The 17,361-nt window shown below is 43.5% G+C and overlaps 1 protein-coding gene across 2 annotated transcripts; it reads right to left on the bottom strand.

Annotated features, from left to right (window-relative positions):
- Positions 1 to 227: 227 nt before the first annotated feature.
- On the bottom strand, positions 228 to 12,394 carry TNFAIP3 (TNF alpha induced protein 3). Of its 2 annotated transcripts, XM_088529679.1 has the most exons (9): positions 12,370 to 12,394; positions 10,690 to 11,002; positions 6,315 to 6,505; positions 5,949 to 6,096; positions 5,574 to 5,744; positions 4,634 to 4,814; positions 2,981 to 3,903; positions 1,306 to 1,538; positions 228 to 688 (listed from the first exon to the last, which is right to left on the bottom strand). In XM_088529679.1, exons 2-9 carry the CDS (start codon positions 10,985 to 10,987, stop codon positions 407 to 409), a joined length of 2,427 nt encoding a protein of 808 aa, XP_088385805.1. In that variant the 5' UTR covers positions 10,988 to 11,002; positions 12,370 to 12,394; the 3' UTR covers positions 228 to 406. The 2 variants fall into 2 exon arrangements, with proteins under 2 accessions (XP_088385805.1, XP_088385804.1); XM_088529678.1 differs by lacking the exon at positions 12,370 to 12,394 and having other exon boundaries at positions 10,690 to 11,074.
- Positions 12,395 to 17,361: the final 4,967 nt, after the last annotated feature.

Here is a 17,361-nt window from a genome sequence, read left to right as displayed (position 1 = left end):
GCCAAAGCAGAGGGCTCCTGGACCTCCAGCAGTTGCTGAGTCTCCCTGCCTGGTACCAGGAGGGCTGTGGAGAAAGAGACAGAACTGAAAAGTTTTTTGGATTCAGAGTCTTCAAACTTCCCCCTGGGAAGCCTGAGAATTAAATATGGCATTATAGGAGCCTAGTCATGAAAGACAGCTCTGTGCAGAAAGCAAACTGTACTTCTCATCAGTTCACGTATGCAGTGTTTATAGGAAGTAGATATTTATTCCCATTCTTGGAAATAAACAGGAACAAGAGCAGACAGCTTATATTTCCCCTCCTCCCCATGCTTTCAGGTCTGTTAAGTGTTGTGGACGTAGCACCATTTCAGTTATGGAAGCAGCTGGTATCATTTTCTTGTTTGTCACCAGCTCTTCCTCTCCGCTAGCCGTAGATCTGCTTGAACTGGTAGCATTCGTTGCAGTAACCATTGCACTTGGCATTGCCATAGTGATCGCACGCAGGCGCTCGGCAGCGTTGCTTTGGGGTCTCCTCTGCAGCTGAGTCCCTGGGACTCCCCGACTGCACGCGCTGGCTGAGGCGTCGACACTCTGGGCACAAATCGTCACTTCGGCCGGCCAGGTTGTTTCTGCACGAAGCCCCACCACACTGTCTCTTCTGGCTAGTCACTGCTGCTCGCTGTGAATCTCTGTGCTGTCCTATTCTCTTGAAAAATGTAAAAACATGGTCAGTGGCAATGTCGGCAGAACAAGTGGCTTATAATTTACTTTCAACTCTGCTAGTGTTTTATATATGCAACCACTAGGGGCTGTCAGCAAACACAGAAAGCAAACACCATTGCAGAGTGCAAAGGCTCCGGTAGTTCGTTTTGCAAAGCAAGGTGCAAAACTCATATTCAAGCTAGCAGTCTTTTCACCTCCCAGATTCACACTCCATGCTTCTTTTAAATAGTACAATGCACAAGCCAAGCCTGGTTTTACCAAAGAAAATCATGCTCTGCACAGCTCTACAAGCAGGAATGAAAACCTCTTCCCAACTAGCAAACACACAAACTGTTGGTCCAATCGCCTCCACTGGGGTTGCAGGTAAAATTCCAGCTGAAGCAAAACTGAATGCAGCATTGACAGCCCTAAATTGAGAACAATCTCTACAAGCGCTGCACAGCTCTAACAAGTGGAATCATGAGATACTCTATTCATATCCTTCCAGGATACTTAAGATGCAGCAATTCAAGGGTTTTCTATTATACATTTGGAGTTGTTCTCACAAGAGAAAAAACAGGTGGTGTTAAGTAACTGGAAATTTTTCTGAAGTTCACCTACTTGTGTCTGTCTCACGAGCTGTTCTTCTGTCCTCCTGGCTTCTTGAAATCGCTGGTTCTGGGCTTTAATGAAACAGTTCTGGCAGTAGCCTTCCAGCATGGTGCTCCCCAGGGTGCCACAGTCTCGCCGCTGGCAGGATACCGTGTTGTGGAAGGCGGCAGCGGAACTGCCAGACTGCCCCGCTGCCGAGGAATTCCTCTGAGACCTCCTCTGGTGCCGCAGTAAAGCACTGTCTGTAACGCACAGTAAAGAGAAATGCTTTGAATACGCCCAGTAGATCTGACCACTGAAAAACAACTATGAGAAGCTCCTTAGTTTAAAATGAAAAAAGAAAAAAAGAAAAAAAATTACTAGCCTCAAACACTGGTTTTGGACCCCTTATGAGGAGTGTTAAGACTTGCTCATTCAATGCACTTTCTTTAATGTTACATAAATGGTAACATAATGGTAATTGATAATAGCGTGCTTTTTACATGAGAAATTGTTGAAAAACCCGATTTGTGAAAATCTGGCCCTCAACATGAGAACTGTGATCCCCCAAAAGTCGAAAGAAATTTTGTCACTGGTTTCTGAGCGCTGACTGTGATCTGTCCCCTTTGCTCTGCCCAGTCACAATCACATTGGGTGAAATGGGTAGAGTGACACACAGTTTACTGGGTTAAACTGTCTTATGTTTTTTAGTCTCATGAAATGATCTTACATATTCTATAATAATAAGGAAAAAACATGTGAACAACAATGGAAAATAAGATATTGCAAGCTGGCACAGAAGTTCCCCAAATTAAAAGTATGTGTCAAGTGCAGTATTGGCACAGTTGCCACCAATGAACCAGTCTGACCGGTTAAGCAAGAGTTCTCTTGTACATATACCTGCCACCCACTGTACCTAAGGGCTCTTGGCCTATGTAACAGGGCAGAAGGGTGAAGATTTCATGCCATGCTTTATTTGCAAGATATTGCCTTTCTGAAGTCCTGCCTTCATACACACCCACATGCATATACCTGGTGCTACCAAGAAAGAGGTACATTTTAACAAAAATACTCTAAGTTACACCAGAATACGCGCTATCTACAGTCTTATATGCTCTGTTTATCAAGGTGACATTGGTAGTTATCAGTAGTTACATCAGATACATCCAGATTTAATGCAGATTCCAAATTAATCTCAATACCTTCTGAAGGCACTATAAGCATACTGGACTTTTTAATAGCACCAATACAATACCACTACTTTCTTTTAACCTGTCTAGATGTGAACAAGCTTAATCAGAAAAAAATTATACCAAAACATTATTGCGGCAGATGGCTGGGAGGGATCAAAACTCAAGCCACAGAACCACAGATTCACAGAATGCTTAAAGTTGGAAGCGACCTTTGGAGATCATCTAGTCCAACCCTCCTGCTCCAGGGGATATTGGACTAATAACCAACCCCATATCGCTCTAGTTCAGATGCAATGACAAACAATGTTCTTCACAGATTTACCACACTGTCACTGTGTGCCCCTTTATAGAACAATAAGGGCCAAGAAGGTACAGTCTCCTCACACTGCTGCTTCTGCTCTACACAATTTCCACCAGCACCTGCCCTTCCAACCCCTCCATGTACAGCTCCGTAGCTTCATGAGTTCTACTCGAAGCCAAAGTGTGACAAAGCTCACAACATCTCCGCTTACCGTGGTTTTCCATGTACTCGAAGAAGCACAGTGTGCAAAAGCCCTCATTCTGTGGCGTTCCAAAAAACTTGCAGCCAGGTTTCCTGCAGAGGTTACTCTCTCTCTTTCCCTCGGAGCCATGTGCGGCATGGGGCAGTGCTGCCACCAGTGGCTCCTCACAGCTGTTGTTGGGACTCTGGCAGGAATGCTGAAGGAAGCTCTGGGATATCTGGGAAGGGTCAGACGTAGACCTCTGATGGCACGTGGGCAGAAAACTTGGGCTGCCGTTTGAGGAACGCTCTGTAGTCCTTTTGAAACAAGTGCTGCATATGCCATTAAAGGTCCTGTTGGCCTTCTGAAAGCACACCTTACATGTTGCGTAGTCCAAATGGCCTCGGTCATCCGATTTGTTACGAGAACCAAGCTGCCTGCTGTTGTAGCAGCGTTCGCAAAGTCCGTTATGGTGCACGTTTAACGTAAACGGGCAGTCTGGAGTCCTGCATTTCATGGCAGTGGTTTCGCTGTACAGGAAAGGGCTCGGAGCAGTTGGAGGTGCAGAGCGAGGCCCTGTTATGGGCTCTTCCAATGTCCATCCTCCAGGCTCACAACCTTCCCCACGGGAAGAGCCGGATCCAGTTGCCCTTGGTTTCTCAGGCGCCGTTTTGGACATCTGCTTTCTTCCTTTACCTCCTTGTGATCTCTGCTCAAAGCACTCATGGCAGTAGGGCTGGGTGTTCACAGACATATAAAAAGGGCAATTTGGAGTTTCACATTTCACCTTTAAGAGGGACAGCTGAGAGAAAGAAAATTCCTGTCTGTTCCTGGTGCAGGCCTCTCTCCTAGCAGGTTCACTGTTCTCCTGCCATTTCTTGTACTCATGCTGTACCAGCTGCAAATAATCTTCCACCAGGTTTATTTCTTTGGGGAGGTTGCCTTCATCTAACCTAAAAGACAGAAAAGTAAGACTCTCAGTGGTTGAAATGGGCAGAAGGTGGGGTTGGAGGCAAATATGAGCAGTGTGGGGAGGAAATGTAGATTTAAAGCACATCCATATTACTCAGCTAAAAGATCCAGGATGTCAGGCTGTTGCTTTAAATGGAAATAATTTTAAATGCAGGTGTTTAGTGATGTCAAACGGAGACTTTCACATCTAAAGAAATGGTCCGATACAATGCTAATCAGAAGTATTCTTAAAAGGGTTTTCAAGGTAAGGGTTTTCAGTCTGTGAGAGTTATTTGCAGGCAGAATATGAATAGTCTCTAAAAAGTAAAAAGAAAAACCCCCCAAACCTTAAATTCCTCTGTAGATCAATGCTCAGACAGGCTGAGGTCAGAGTAGAACCAGTCCATACTGGTGAAAACTACTGAAAACAAATTTTTCCTACAGTGGACTTAATATTTCATGATGCAGTTAAATCAATATCCACTTCTGATTTTGCCTCTGTTGGGTCTGTAGCTCAAAACAGACTTAGTTTCAGTCTTATAAATCTCAGGACATCTTTGGCTGTACATTTGAGACTGGTTTGAGTTCATACTCCTTAAAAGCACATCAACAGTGATGTTAATAATCATGTGTGCTAATGTGAATGGAAGGACTGAAGGAACCCACGAGGCTATCCAGCTTCTATCACCATTACAAATAGCATAACTTTAAGGAAAGAAGAATGACACTCACTTTGCAGCATTAATTAGAAGAGTTGTACCATGATCCCAGCCTTGCACTGGAATTTCTATTACTATCAGGTAGTCTTTTAGCAGCTTCTCTTTTTCCCTGTCCTCTGCGTCTGTCAGAAAGTGCACATTCAAGTCCTCAAATCTGCCTCGTTCACTGGTGACCAAAGGGACAGCCCGGATTTCTGTGTGAAAACAAAAAGGGTTTATACATATATATATATATATATATATATATATATATATATATATATATGTTTTACCAGAGAGGGGTGGCGACAAGATGCCAAACATGGAGATGTCACCATTGCCGCTGAATTCTGCAGAGACAAAAGAATGGCTGGCAAGAGCAGCCAGTTTCTAAACAGTGCAGCATATCTGCACTGCAAATCCAGCTCCACCCTATTGAAGTCTTGATGTCCCCACAGCATCTTTCTTGTTAGTGTAGGCACTATTGTAGATCTGAGTTCATTATAGTTTATTATACCTTTTCACAAGGTGATGCCCTAACCTGGGCCTGGAAAAATGTTATCCCATGCAGAAGAGATGTATTAGAAAGCAGCCAAACATATATATCACTATCCCTCCCAGGAAGCTGAACACAGTTGTGGGACCATGTCCTCCAAAGCTTGCTTTGTGACATGGCATGGACAGAAACCAGAATGCAATGAAGCAGAGCCTGCCCTTTTAGTGATCCCAGTTTCTGATCAGGCCAGTTGTATTATAATTTTAACTGCCATTTTGAAGATGACCTTTAGTTTCTATTCAGATATACCTATATAAAGCTTGATCTGCTTATATACTGAGAACAGATTCAGAAGGAATCTTATATTTATTTTAAGTTTAAAATGCAAATCAAAACCAGATTATATTTCAAATGCTTTATCAGAACCTAGGTACTGAAAAAGATACACAAATACCCAGATAAGGTACTTTAAAGATACCTGGTCCACTGTCCTTCAGAGTCACAAGTGGTGTAAAATGCATATTGTCATAGCCAAGCACAATTGGATATCTGTAGCATTCTTCAGCTGGCCAAAGGAGAGGCAAGTAAATCCCACCAATGTTCAGAGGAGCAAAGCTGGAGCCAGACTCTAAACTTCTCACCACTTTATCTGCAAAAGGAAGTAAAAAAACAACAGTTAAAAACTAATTCGTATATGCCATGGGAAGAGAAAGCATCAAGATGCTTGTATTTTAGAACAACTGCAGAAAGCTCCCAATTCTGAAATACATCTACCTGTAAGCAAAAACAACCAAAGAAAAGGTCTACTAAAGCATACTGTCTTTAAGGTGAGATGACTGGCTGGACAACTCACCTGCAAGGACAATGATTGGTCTTCTGAGGATGTTAGCAAGGACGAAGATGTGGATTTCTTCCAGTGCGTTATAGGGAAGCCTGTTTCGAGCACCAGATGTTTCTGGAGATGTCATTTCAATGAGATATTCCCACTCCTCCTCCCAGTTCTGAGAAAAGAATCAACATCTGTCAGAAGTGTTTCTAAGACAGGGAGATCAGGAACCAATTGCAGTGCAGTGGTGCTCAAAATATGAACATTTTCCCTTCCCCTTGAAAGGGTGGGTTCCACTAAGAGTGGAACTAATGAAGCAAAAATAAAACACAGTCATCAAGGTAAATATGGACAATGACAAGGAAACAGTGTGATTCCCTTAAGCCAACTTACTCGGGTGTCATAGTGGAGCCCTGTTTCTACAAAATCCTGGGATTTAAGTGCCTCCCTCTGCCAGCGGAGCTTGAAGTTCTGTGTGTCCATCTCCCTGAGCGTGCTGAACAATGTTTTCCTTAAGACAAGGTCAATATCTTCAATACCCCACATGTACTGGGATGCAGCATGCATGAGGCAGTTTCCATCACCTGCAAAAGAAAGACGGCATTGTTTTAAATGCTTACCTCGAAACAAAACAAAACAAAGACACAGGATGTATTGCTGCACAGCACATATATCCCATGTGCGCTTCTCTCCAAGGCTTCCACAGGCAGATTTTTAACAAGAAGATCAGAGCTATGAGCTCTTTGCAGAGGAAGAAAGCAAGTTGGTCGCTTCTCCACTGTTATCCCTTCAGCAGTGGGAACAACATTAAGCTGTTGTTCAACAGTGGTGGGAAGCCTGCTCTTTGTCTATCTTTCTTTAACTTTGACTCATATCATGAACTAAATTTTGCAATCCTCTGCAAGTGACAAACGCAGCTGAGCTAGCATGACAAAAACATTTTAAAACTAAAAGAGAATGTATAAATAAGGGAAATTAGCTTGTGCCATCAGGTGTACCTTTCGTAGGAGATAATGAAAAACGCTAATATACTGTAGTAACAGTAAGCCTCATGTCCTCTAATGACCACTGTATTTTAAAGCGTGGCAGTGGGCTGTACTAGATATAAGAGTTGTAACAAAACAAAACAAAACAAAAGGGACATAAAGGGAAGGATGGGTGATGTGTGTAAAGTAATTGCATGAGCATGTCTTCCTCTCAGAACATAGGCTGTGTGCTTGCTGTTAAAAATATTACTTAAGGGAATTGTTTTTTTTTAAAGACAAAATTAACACTAAGTAAATGACTATTATAATGATTTGCTTTCCATTGAGACAACTCCTTCCGTTCAAAAAGTCCTCCATATTTCATGGGAAGACAGGAAAGCAATGATCTGCAGTTTTACAAATGAGGAAACAGAGAATCAAAGTAGCTAAGTAACTTGATTGAAAGGTGTTACAAAATATGCCAAAGACTGGGTCTCAAATTCTACCTCTACCCATCTTCATCAAAAAACTTTTGAAAGAAAGACATCAAGAATCAATATTGTCACATGCTCAGATTCAAAACTAGGTCTGCTGCTTGCTACAGCAGTACATAGGTCCTCCAGTTGTTAAAACACCACAGTAATTTGCTCAGAATAGAGGACTTTAACCATGGCAAAGCTGCTAGACTTTACTCACGTGAATAGCTTTCAAAGCTCTTCCACTCACAAAGAGTTAAAATGTCAGCTTGCTACACACATTGTGAGCTCAAGTACATAATTTGTGTACTTTTGCTGTTTTTTTTTGTATGAAACTGCAGGGGAACATCTACAACAGCTCCTGAAAAAAAATCACTGGAAGTCCACTTAAGATTTTATAAATTGTTCCAGCTTTGTATATCAGGTTCCTGCATTTGCCTTTTGGTTTCTGAATCTTGTCTTGCAAAGGTTACTGGACATCTGCCAAATGCATATTTGAGCTCCGAATTAGGGAATTGCACATAACACAGAAAAAATGACTAGGTTTCCTTCTGACCAAGAAGGATGACATATTAATCCCATTAGAGTTTTCCCTTCGCAAAATCTAGAGCAAAGATAAGTTTTTTTTTCTTTCAGAGCTTGCTTTCAGTTCTTTATTGAGAAGCACTGCGCAAAATTCCTTACACAGCACCCGGAATTCCCCAGCGCTCTTTGACTAGCAGTTGAGCAACAGTTGTACTTTTTGTTCTGCCCTGCGCACGGCTCAACAGTGCAGGCTCCGCTGGACTTTCCCAGGGGGTGTGGCTGGGCAGGCTGGAATGAGCGCCTATTCATTATACAAGTGAAATCTCTACAACCAATAGATGTTGGAATTTTTTGATTTTTTTTAAAACACAGTTTCAATTTTTATACTCCTACTTCCTTCCTCCTATCCTCCATTCACACATCTGCAAATAAATATGGTGTCATTCAAGGTGGCTTTTTTTTTAAAGGTGCAACAATTCTGTAAATTCATGCACACGTTAGGTAAAATCCACATTAATAAAACGCTAAAAGTTTTAGGATATAATATGCTTTTAAGTTTTCAAAAATTGCACCCTTCATTGGGAAAAGATAGACATTTCTGGAGAAAGCCCATCTTTGACTAAAAAAGATATATTCCTCCCACATTTACCAGCCACGTTAACCAGCCAAGTGCTTCTAAAAATATTCTTTATGTCGTATGAGAGGGAAAAAGACCATCCTTTCCACTGATTTGAATAATGTTGCTTCCTGGGATATTACATGTTTTCTACAGGCTTCTATCCCTGCTCTCAGTGACCCCTTCTGTCAATCCACCGTTTAGCTTCTCATCCCTGCAAAGGTCCTGAGCCATGACTAATTTACATTAACCACAGGTTCCCAAAGCCACCCCTCTATACGCGCACTTAATGACTCTGAAGCACTGAACTGAAGCCAAGTTCATCACTGGGGAGTGGGGGTGTAGGGAGGAGACAGAGAAACAATCCAACCCCTTGCTTGCGTTCCCTAAACCACCTGAATATTTCAGTATCATAAATGTTGGGACACCTACTCATGGATGGGATCCAGGTCACCAATTCATAAGCTACTCCCATTTGTAAACACCCTTCTACAGTCATGAAGAAACATGCTGGATCATATTCGTTGAATATTGTGTCACCACCAATAAGGACCTGTTCAAGCAATATTAATCCCTGCAGAACACAGATTAACATTAGTTCTGGGATTCCAAAACTCTTGTTCTTTGCTCAGGGCAAAAATAACATGCATTGTCTATTTGCCTAGTAAATCTGTTAAGAGTGCATGTGTTGGAGTGACATCAGCCCAGACTGATGTTACTTCCACAGCAACCGTAAAGCATTGCCTGCCCTACCTGCAACTCCAGTCCTTCTAGAAGTTTTAGATTATGCAATATTTGTGCAGATTAAAATTTGAGAATTTTAGGCAAGTGAAGGGGCAGAAAAGCCCACCAACAGGTCAGTGCCTTTGTGACAATTACAGAGATACAGATTTGGATTGGGTTCTTCAAGGCCGAGCCAATCACCTCTATATGGTAGGTCTATTTTTTAATGGCTCCTGTAAAACACAATTGCATGCAATCAGACTACGAAATAAGAAATCAGACTAAGAAGTTGGGAATGTGGTCTGGGAAGTTAAAGGCAACATGTATATAAATATGTAAGAGAAGACCATATCCAAAGAACATACTGTAAAGGTCCATCTGTCCTGGTATTTCCACAATCAAAAGCATCTGATCCTTGAGCAAAGAAGATACATTTTCCATATTTTGGAGTCTTCACTGCCCCAGTCTATCATCTGCTCAGTTTGGAGCACTCAGTGCTGTAGGGACTCCTGAGACCAAGCTTGCAATTGCACACTCATCAGTCATTCAGGGACCATCTCACTGAATGTGAGATGTCCAGTGGTCCTCACAGTCTGCTGCAAAAGTTACCTGCTCATGTCTACATGTACCTGCTTCAAGACATCTTTGTACTACAGCTGTACCCTTTTGGGGTAGCTGTTTAAGGTACCTGACAAAACACACAATAACAAAGTAACCCCGAAGGAAAGTTCTAAAACTGCACTGACCCTCGAAAGCAAAGGGCACTGCACACTTCTTGTTACATAAACCTGGTTGTCATTTGCACACACCGGAATTAGGGCTGAGCCCTGAGGGAAGCCTGCTAAGCCTATCAGCTAATTGAGCATTAGTTAGCCCAACGGTGCAGGTGCTGATGCCTGTCAGCAAGGTCAGTCTCCTTGAGGCTGGAAGCCCAAGACTCTCCTGCTGACACAGTGGCTCCAGCTGGGATCAACCTCATTGGATGGCTGCAAAGGCAGGGGTTATAACCAGGTATTGACTTCTCTAAATACAGGGGAATATATCCCTGTCACTCAAGGCATCTCAGCTCTCCTCTTGCCTGACCTCAGGGGCCATTCAGCACTTTGAAGAAGGCAGCCGACACATAACAGTGTCAGATTTATGGAAAGGTGATGGATTGTAAGACAAGGTTCTCACATGATATTATATGCTCACATGCCACAGGTTACTAATATTATAAAAACATCTCTTTAATTTTCAAGCTATTCATAATACTGTGATAAATGTAGGGGACTGCCAGAGACTCATGACAATATGCCCTGTGGAAAGACTTTAGGATCACTAAGTCAAAATGTAAAGGAACTTTTTTTTTTTTAAAGCAATGTGCTTCTGTTTCAGTAATGTAAACTCAGACACTATTAATAAAGGTGATACATTCTTACTGCCCTTTTTAATGCCAGTTCAAAGGCCAGCTTTGAACTTACCATTAGTCTTCAAAGGCACAAGTTTCCTGACTTCCATGCACCAGTTCAGTTTCCTTTGGCGCTCTAGTGAAGTCTGCGTGGTCTGGTCAGTCAGGGCCTTCTGAAGTAATTCCCGAAACTGAGGGCAAAACTGGCACATTCTGAACATTTCTATGGTGTATCTGTGCATAGTTCTGAAGTGGTGAATTATTCCACCGGGGGATTTGACCAGATCTTCAGGTGCTCTCTCTCTAATCTTCACAGCTTTCAGCATATTGCTATGATATAAAGCTTGAGGAAGGATGTGCTGGCCAGCCATGTTCCCAGAAGAAATCTGAAATGAAGAAAAAAGGGATTTTCTTATTTACATTTCATTGGTCATGATCAAAGTGCTATCACTTCTAAAAAAAAAAAAGTGTACTTTCTCATTGCAGTTTTGGCTAAAAAGTGTACCGAGTGGACTCAGTCCATGTGGAGCATATATAGATAATGATTTTTATAGCTCGTATCCAGACATCACTCTGCATTACTCAGATATAGACTCTGAACAGCTAATCCTAATCATTTTCTTTGATCATTTACTCTGATATTAAAGAGAATTTATTCATAATGAACCAAGGAAATTGTATCGCTGTTAAAAACAGGAGTCTGCATCAAAGTAAGGATAAAAGAAGGAAAGATCAAGGGAATGGAAAATTACCTTAGAGACTTGACTAATTGATAATTGCACAGTGTAATCCCCTATGAACCTGCTGAACTTTCAGCATGTTTCAAGCTTTTGTTTTGATGATATGCCAAAAAAGCAGATAATGACCAATTCAGATTTCACAGCCCATACATACTGAGAAGTGATGCTTGGCATAGTACCGTACAAAAAGAGACAGTCTGGGGAATTACATGCTATGCTAGGATCTGCCCCATACTTACCGTGGCTGAAGAGGGCAAATGAACAATTTGCAAGAGAGCAAGCACTGAAGGCCAGATGTATGCTGCTCCTCTCAGGCCTCCTTATAGAATGAGAACATTTTACCTGCGGCACAGAGGTGCCGTGCAGTTTGTGGGGGTGCAAACGGCAGTCCCACTATTACTCAACGATAAGTCTACAGAGCTGAAAAAGCATTTCCACCTGGCTCAAAAACCCCAATATTTTTCCGCGGTAGGACCAGTAATGCAGGCTGGCCAGCATCACTTTTTTCAGTACCTCTGGCCCCACTGGCCACAGCAGGAACAGCAACAACAACAAAGAAAGGTAATCTCAAGTTATCTACACCCTCTGAAATACTTCTTCACAGCACATCAACATTGTGACTAGGCAGAGCCAAATGTAGGGACTATGTCCCTCAAGAGTCCTGTGCACAACGGTAATATGACCAACAATCTATTTTCACATGGGGAGAGGCTCTCCATGCTACCCTGCGCACTACTACTCTGTTAAAAAATGCAAACTTTATTTTAAGAAAAATAAATATACGCATATCTAAAATTTAGAATTAAGTTAGTCACATTAGGAAAGCCTATCATTTTGATTATGAATCCGGTAAAATATAACAGAGACTACTATCAAGCCAGCTAGTCTTGATATATATCATATTAAGTTGAAGAAGACCAGAAACAATCGAGAAATGAGCAGTGAAGCTATTAGGAAGTTGTCTTGTGGCCATGGAAGTCGAGAGGGCTGGAGAAAAGATGATGGATGATAACCTGTCAGACTGCCTGGGAAGGTGCTCCCGGGCCTGCCAACATGAAACAGTCTCTTGCCCAGGACACAAGCATGTCCCTCCACACAGGGAACTAACTTCTCTCTTCTCTTCACCCGCGCCACTTCCACTGGCAAAATCCACCTTCAGCTGGAGCCCTGGAAGGGACTTTGCTCTTTTGCTTATCCTCCTGATAAGAGGGGACTTCAGGCTCTTCCTGCCTCTCCCAGAACCAACTGACTTAAAGAGTCCATGCACATCCTCTAAGCCCCTGAATAGAGGCACGTGAAGCATGAGATTCTGCAAAAGCAGGACAGTCCAGTGTGCCCAGCTATGTAACTCAGACAGAATTTCCTCTGCTCATGTAAGGGGCAGTGCTCCCAGGCACCACAGCTGGGGACACATGGAAAAGCTTTCCTCTAGTTAGTAAAGATTTCCTATTTTAAACATATCCCCGAGGAATACCCTGCCCTAAAATAGAATAATTTCATTTTCTCAGCTATTTCTCCCCCTCCACATAAAAATCTAGTTTTGCATATTACTGATGCAATGCTGTATGTAATTGTATGGATGCTTTAAGACATGAAATATAAACAAGCCCTTATTGACCTATTTAATAACCACGACTGTACTTTGCACAGGCCAGAATGGTAAATTTCTTAATTACATAAGGACAATCATTGAGTCAGGGGAACTTTTTGACATGAATAAAGATTAATCACACAATTAAGCACCACTGGTATGGACCCTTGAAATGGTTGTTTCCAATATTCTGTAAGCTCAGTACTTTCTGTTATTTAAGCATTCACTGAAACTATATTATTCATTATTATATTCTATAGGCATATTTTGTCCACACCACATGTAAAGTACGGACAGTGCCATTTACACAGTGGTTAAATATCAAACAAAGAAAAAAAATGGACATTATTTTAAAAGATATGTGATGAAGCAACCAGAGCTTAGCAGACACTAAGATACAGAGAACAAGCAAGTCAGTTACAGTCATATTACTTCATACTGTGCTACATTTTGGTATACTACTTACTTACTTTAAGATGTAACTACTACAAATTCTCAGAAAGAAGCAATAATCACATATTAATCACAGAGTTATTCTATGTAGCATCTTTTCCCAACATGTAGTACACAGCATGTTGGAAAAACCCCAAATTTGGGAAATCTGGGAAAATCCATATTCCGCCCTGAGCTCTGCAAGTGACTTGCTTAAATTACTTTAATTCTGTGTCCTCTGGCTCTAACAAAGCCTTTTTGGTGAAGATCTAAGATAATATCAAACTCTAAAAACACTTACGCTTAATACATATTAACTGGAAGAGTCTTTATCTTCCACTGATTTCTACACCCTAGTGTTTTGCACAGAAAAACAGGCATATTATCGGCATTTAAGTAAAACAAGATTAGGATTTCTGGATGTTTTATGAACCACAAGATGACCTTATACAGCCTTAACTATATAGCGTATTGGTCTGGAAGCACATACATACAACGCATACGTTGCAAATTACTGTGTGTACTAATTACTGCCAGCTTTACACAAGACGAGCTTAGCGCAGAAAGCTTTCATGGCAAGCGCCAAAAGCAAACCCACACGGCAGGAGCACTAATAACAAACCCCAGCCCGGGCGCCGCTGTGACACGCGGGCTCAGGGCAGCCTGCTCAGCACCCGCCCGTGCCAGGAGCTCCGAGCAAGCCCACGCACCGCGCCGCTAGTCAACAGAGGGCACAATTTCATCGCCTGCCGACGGATTTCGAGCAAAAGCGCTGGAAAACGCGGCCCCGCGCGCGGTGATGCCGCTGCCGGGCGGCCCCGCGCCCCCCGTCCCCAGGCGCAGCCCGCGGCCACGTTACCTCTCGGCGGGCGCGATGCCGGGGCCGGCGCGCACCGCGCTGCGCTGCGCTGCGCTCCTAGGTGCTGCTGAGCCGCGGGCTGGCGCGCCCGAGCGCGGAGGCCATGAACGCCGCGGAGCCTGCGCTGCTGCTGCCGCCGCGGTCACTCGCGGCGTCGGGCCGGGCTCGCCTGGGCCGCCCCCTCCCCGCCGGAGCTGCTGCCGCCGCTGCCTCGGCTGCGGAATGAGCGGCTGCGCCGAGCCTCTTGTTTTTTCCCTTTCTGTTTTAGTGCCCAGGCAAAAAACCCCCACCGGGGATTTCCACCCTGCGCGCTTGGGACTTTCCGACATGTGACAACCGCAGCGCCGGCGGCAGCTGCCTGCGCCTGCGCCGCGCCGCCGCCAGGGGGCGCCGCGGTGCCCGCGGCCCCCGCGCCGCGCCGCGCGCTGCGCCCCGCGGCCCCGTGCGCGCGCGCTCCCCCCGGGGCGGCCGCGGCGCGGGGCGCAGCGCGTTGTACCCCCTCTGCGCCCGCGCGACCCGGGTCTTCCCACGGCGGCAGCAGTGCGGAAGCCCCCTCGGGCGCGGGGTGGTTGTGCGAGGGCACCAGTGGCCACGACAAGGGGTTCGGGGCCCCCTTCCTGCTGAGCGAGCAGGCAGGGGTGGCAGCCGGCCCTCCTGCCCAGCTGACACGCACGGAAGGCTCGTGGTGCAGGTGCCCTCCTAGGAGCGAGAGGAAGAGGGAGCTCAGTCTGTGTGAGGAGACCGTGTTTCCAGGCGGCTTTCCAACCCAATCCATACTTTTTTTCTTTTTTTTTTTGGTACACGTGCTTCAAAGTTTCTGCTTTCTATTGTATGTAACCACAAGTGACTTCGTTCTTTTTAATTAAAGGTTAGATTCTCATATATAATCACATAACTGCATAGGCTGTTATTTTAGGCAGGAAGTGCTAATGTACTTTAATCCAATCCTGCTCAAGGGAGAGCCATTGTAGGAACGGGACAGGACTTCCAACTATAGTTAGCAAGTCAGAGACATCCTAGCTTCTAAATGTGGCTGAATCTGACACCGTGTAAATTCTTGGCCAGCAGTTTGTAAGAATTATTGAAGATAATCGTTGCAGTCAATTCTCATCTTAACATCCTTAAATCTTTGCAGTGGAAAAAATCATTTCATGTTACTTAAGGATATAGCCTATACTTGTAACTTGTGGTGTGACTGTAGACACTACTTGTGATGGTGATGTATGCACAAAAAAAAAAAAAAAAATAGAAGAAAGTAGTTCTGCCTGGCTGGCAACCTGAAGGCGTACAGAAATGAAATGCAGAGTGCCACTAAGTTTTAAAGTCGTTTAGAGAAAACAAAACAAAAAACAAACAAACAAAACCCTTTTTCCTTATAAATGCTGATCTCCTGCTAGTCGCTATGCTCCACTCCTATCAACTTACTGAGAACCTAGGGTTGCTCTGCACTGTGCAGACAGACCATATATCTTTACTGGTTCATGAATCAGGTGTATTAGGTGCATACTGGAAGAGTTCGTACTTGAGCTTCCGAACTTCACTTCCATTAGCCCCAGCTGGCTCAGCTCATGCCTTTCCATCACATGCTGACAGCACACTCTTTCCCAGTGGCCTTGTGTCTAGCTCTGTGTGCCATGCTGTCCTTTCTTCTCTGCCTGTGTTAAAAGTCAGGGACATGGAAAAAGAATAATCTGTTCCAATTTTTTAATTTGCTTTCTAAAAAAAAAAAATCTCCCTGCATGCATTTCTTCTGGAGGTTTTATTTTGATTCTTTTTAAGCTTCTCCGCTGCTTTGCAAAGTAGTAGTTAGCTAGGCACTATCCGCACTCAGACTGACTGACGGTCTGAGAGCCGGCTGTGGTGCAGGGAGGCTGCCTGCTTGGGGAAACTGGGCCTGAGTGATTACTTGCATAACTAGGGCAGCAGTTGGGGTGTGGTTTACCCAGGGTATAATCTGTTTTCTTCAGCAGGCAAGCTGCTTTAAAAAGAGCTTGCTATTCCCTGCTCCTGGATGTCTTTTCCTATCTTCTCATTTGTGATGAGATACTGGTTTTCTAAAGTAATCTGACTAGAAAACTTTTTTTTTTCTTTCCTTTCCTCCCTCTTTCTTTCTTTCTTTCTTTCTTTCTTTCTTTCTTTCTTTCTTTCTTTCTTTCTTTCTTTCTTTCTTTCTTTCTTTCTTTCTTTCTTTCTTCTTCCTTCCTTCCTTCCTTCCTTCCTTCCTTCCTTCCTTCCTTCCTTCCTTCCTTCCTTCCTTCCTTCCTTCCTTCCTTCCTTCCTTCCTTCCTTCCTTCCTTCCTTCCTTCCTTCCTTCCTTCCCTCCCTCCCTCCTTCCTTCCTTCCTTCCTTCCTTCCTTCCTTCCTTCCTTCCTTCCTTCCTTCCTTCCTTCCTTCCTTCCTTCCTTCCTTCCTTCCTTCCTTCCTTCCTTCCTTCCTTCCTTTCTTCCTTTCTTTCCTTCTTTCCTTCTTTCCTTCTTTCTTTTTCTTTCCTTCTTTCTTTCCTTCTTTCCTTCTCTCTATCCTTCTCTCTATCCTTCTTTCCTTCTTTCAACTCAAACCATTTGTCTAGGGTGGTTTGAAGTATGGCCCCTTGGCCAGTATTATGGGTCTTGTCTGAAGGGATGGTGAGTGTCACTACCATGTGGTACTGAAGATCTCTGTTAGGAAACAGGGAAAAACTGACTGATTTATACCCCACTTTTATGTGAAGTTGCAATAAATATATTAGCAGGTCGTTCCAGTCACTTCTTTTTATTCTTGATCAGAAGAAGAAGGAAAATAAGTATGAGTAATGAGATTATTTGACAGGTCTAAAGGTAAGAGCTGTGAGCCTATGAGAGAAGCTTTGAGTCCCAGGAAAACCTGAAAAGGCAAGAGCTTATTTTTGTTATTAAAAACTCTGAGCATATCTGAATATTCATAATTACTGTTTACACCTTGACAAAATGAAAATTGATTGCACATGGCTAGGGCTGATGTTTACTGTACAGGTCTGAGCAGGATGGCAGGAATTCATTTGATCTGAGTTTGCACAGCACAAAATGAAGTTCTGTCTTGTCAACCGGATCTCCTAGGCAATATAGTAATACATGAAAAACATCAACAACATCAATAACTGTAGAA

The sequence above is a fragment of the Tinamus guttatus genome, unplaced genomic scaffold (assembly GCF_059628265.1).
Source record: "Tinamus guttatus ecotype Peru unplaced genomic scaffold, ASM5962826v1 Tinamus_guttatus_pri_ptg000336l, whole genome shotgun sequence".
Classification (NCBI taxonomy): Eukaryota; Metazoa; Chordata; class Aves; order Tinamiformes; family Tinamidae; genus Tinamus; species Tinamus guttatus.
Note: the sequence above shows the minus strand (reverse complement) of the source record. Positions and strands in the feature narration are given on the sequence as shown.